At 45.4% G+C, this 3027-nt stretch overlaps 1 protein-coding gene across 1 annotated transcript; it reads right to left on the bottom strand.

Annotated features, from left to right (window-relative positions):
• LOC102879555 (keratin-associated protein 9-2-like) lies at positions 1-600 on the bottom strand. The gene has a single exon (XM_006925109.1). It carries the CDS (start codon positions 598-600, stop codon positions 1-3), a length of 600 nt encoding a protein of 199 aa, XP_006925171.1.
• Positions 601-3027: the final 2427 nt, after the last annotated feature.

The following is a 3027-nucleotide window of genomic DNA, read 5'->3' as shown; positions in this document are numbered from 1 at the left end:
TCACAGATGGTGGTTCTCTGACAAGGTGATCAGCAGCAGCAAGGCTGAGGTGGTCCTGCAGCAGGTGGTCTGACAGCAGGGGCGGCAGCAAGGCTGGCAGCAGCTGGACCCACAGCCGCTGGACCCACAGCAAGTGGGCCGACAGCAGGTGGTCCTGCAGCAGGTGGTCTGACAGCAGGTTGGGCGGCAGCAAGGCTGGCAGCAGCTGGACCCACAGCCGCTGGACCCACAGCAAGTGGGCCGACAGCAGGTGGTCCTGCAGCAGGTGGTCTGACAGCAGGTTGGGCGGCAGCAAGGCTGGCAGCAGCTGGACCCACAGCCGCTGGACCCACAGCAAGTGGGCCGACAGCAGGTGGTCCTGCAGCAGGTGGTCTGACAGCAGGTTGGGCGGCAGCAAGGCTGGCAGCAGCTGGACCCACAGCCGCTGGACCCACAGCAAGTGGGCCGACAGCAGGTGGTCCTGCAGCAGGTGGTCTGACAGCAGCAAGGGCGGCAGCAAGGCTGGCAGCAGCTGGACCCACAGCCGCTGGACCCACAGCAAGTGGTCCGGCAGCAGGTGGTCCTGCAGCAGGTGGGCTGGCAGCAAGGGGAGCAGCACATGGTGTCAGGGGTGGAAGGTGAGTTTCTGTTCAGAGGTGAGTTTCTCAGATTTGGTGACCCCTTCTGTTCTGGGGCTTTTATACTCTGGACCCCAAATGTTGGGACCAATAAGGAGGACTTTCCTTGTTGTTATTTATGTTGTTTTTGTAATCACCGGGAAATTGTCAAGGAGGAAGTTGTTCCCTTTGTGTTCTGAGGCTTCTGTAAATTACTGTTTGATATTTCCCTTAATTGAGAACAGTATTCACAACCGTGTCCAGAAATGAGACAGTCAGGAATCATCTCAGCAACATCTCTGGTCATGTGACAGTTCCTGCTGCCTTAGCGAAGGTCCGAGCAGTTATCTCTTCTCAGTTTTGTTTCTTAGAATAGGATGTGACTTTAGTAGAGGAAAGAGGCATGAGAACTAGACAGATTGACCAAATAATAAACCAACTTGAATCCAGAGCCTGTTTCGTGCTGCTGGACCCAGGAACCTGGCTGACCAGCCCTATGACCAGACCAAGGGAACCTACAGTACAAAGGAAGATTCCAGCTGAGGTTACTAACAACTCTACCCAAACCATAAAAGGAAACAGGAAAACAAAGCTTTAAGCCATACCTTGCACAAGTTAAAGATAAACCCAACCATTCATTCCATTCTTTATTTACTCCCTATAATCAGCCATTTATCATAGAAACTAAGGGACAGATATAAACCGAATTCCCCAAACACCGGGGGTCTCATTCTCAGACTCTGCAAGAAGACCATGCTCTGTCTATGGAGTGTTATTCCTTCCCTAACAAACTTTTCTTTGTCTCTAACTCTGGCTGGATCTTGAATTCTTTCCTGCACTGAGCCAAGGACCCTCCCTTTCTCAGAGTAGGACTTGAGTCCCCACTCGGGGGGATTCGCCCCTTTTGCATCACATTGTGAAGTCAGCTCCTGATGGGTTCTGCGTTGAAGGAAGCCCTGCTAGAGTCCTTGTGTGATCTCCCAGAAACTCTCGTTCAGGGCTATAAAATTTATATCTGTAGCAACCTACTCAAAATATGCTTCCCAGTTCTATCACGGACGCTTGGGTAGAGGACAGGAGGCACTTGTTTTTTTTGTTGGCAAATCGGCACCAGAAGAGAACAGAGGCAGAAGCAGTGCCCTGGGTTTCAGAGCATCAGTTCATTAATGTTCCAGCCCCATTTTCCGGCCAGGTCAGTGATCTCAGGTGAGACATCAAACTTGCACATTCTTTGTTTTATAAATTGAGGCAAACAGATAAGATTATAGCCAAGGTATATTTGATTGCGAACATTTATATATTTCAACAAATGTGGAAACTTATTAGCCATAATCTCCTAAAATTTTTCTGCCCCATTCTCTCTGTCTTCTAGGTACCTACGTAGGAGTGAAATTGTCATATAGTGAGAGCGGAGTCAACAGTAGTAGAAAGAACAGAACAGGTGTTTCACCTTTTCACTCCCAGCAATGTCTCCTGCTCTCCCTGATATCGTGAGCCTTCTGTTCTACTGGTACGTAATTATGCATGTTTTTTTTTTTAATTGAAGTATAATTCACACACATCATTATATTAATTTCAGGTGTAGAACATAATGATTCAATATTTATGCATGTTACAAAATAATCACCACAACAGTAAGTCTAGTTAACATCTGTCACCATCCATAGTTAACAATTCTTTTTCTTGTGAGGACGTTTAAGATCTACTCTCTGAGCAACTTTTAAATATGAAATACATTATTCATAACTATAGCCACCATGCTACACATTCCATGCCCATGACTAATTCGTGTTAATACTGAGAGTTTGTATCTTTGACACCCTCTCCCCATTTCGCCTACCAACCCATCCCCACCTCTGGCAACTAACAATGTGTTCTCTGTATCGATGAAGTCACTTTTTTGCTTTTACAATCAACATATAAGTGAGATCACATGGTATTTGTCTTTCTCTGTCTGACTTCTTTCAGTTAGCATAATGCCCTGAAAGTCCATTCAGTTGACACAAATGGAAAGATTTCCTTCTTTTTATGGCAGAATAATATTTTATTATATATATAAATATATTTTTAATTTGATACAGAGATAGAGATGTTACTTAAAGAGAAAGAAATTTAAGTTGGTTTCAATAGTACTTTTAAATACATTTTCTAGTGACAGCTACTTTGGTGGGGAGGGGAGGTAGAGAACTGGACAGGGCAGTGATACTAGCGCAAGTCATTTGGCTTCTCATCACTAAGCACCTTTTCTCAAAATTTATCGGCCTTCTTTATCAACTTACTGGTAAAAAAATAAAATCCTTAAACATTTTATTTAATTATTCTACAAATATTATTGAGCACCTGTTGTGTGGCAAGAGCAGTGCCAAGCTCTAGGATCGATGGTGGGGAAGGAATGGCTTCTCTCTTCTCCAGTAGATACCCCTCTGTGTCG

This window comes from Pteropus alecto, unplaced genomic scaffold (assembly GCF_000325575.1).
Source record: "Pteropus alecto unplaced genomic scaffold, ASM32557v1 scaffold98, whole genome shotgun sequence".
Taxonomy (NCBI): Eukaryota; Metazoa; Chordata; class Mammalia; order Chiroptera; family Pteropodidae; genus Pteropus; species Pteropus alecto.
The sequence above is the reverse complement of the archived record's forward strand: the minus strand, read 5'-3'. Positions and strand labels throughout refer to the sequence as shown.

Bases quoted from the DNA above. Each gene is read 5' to 3' on its own strand.
- LOC102879555 (XM_006925109.1), bottom strand. From the start codon at position 600: ATGTGCTGCTCCCCTTGCTGCCAGCCCACCTGCTGCAGGACCACCTGC.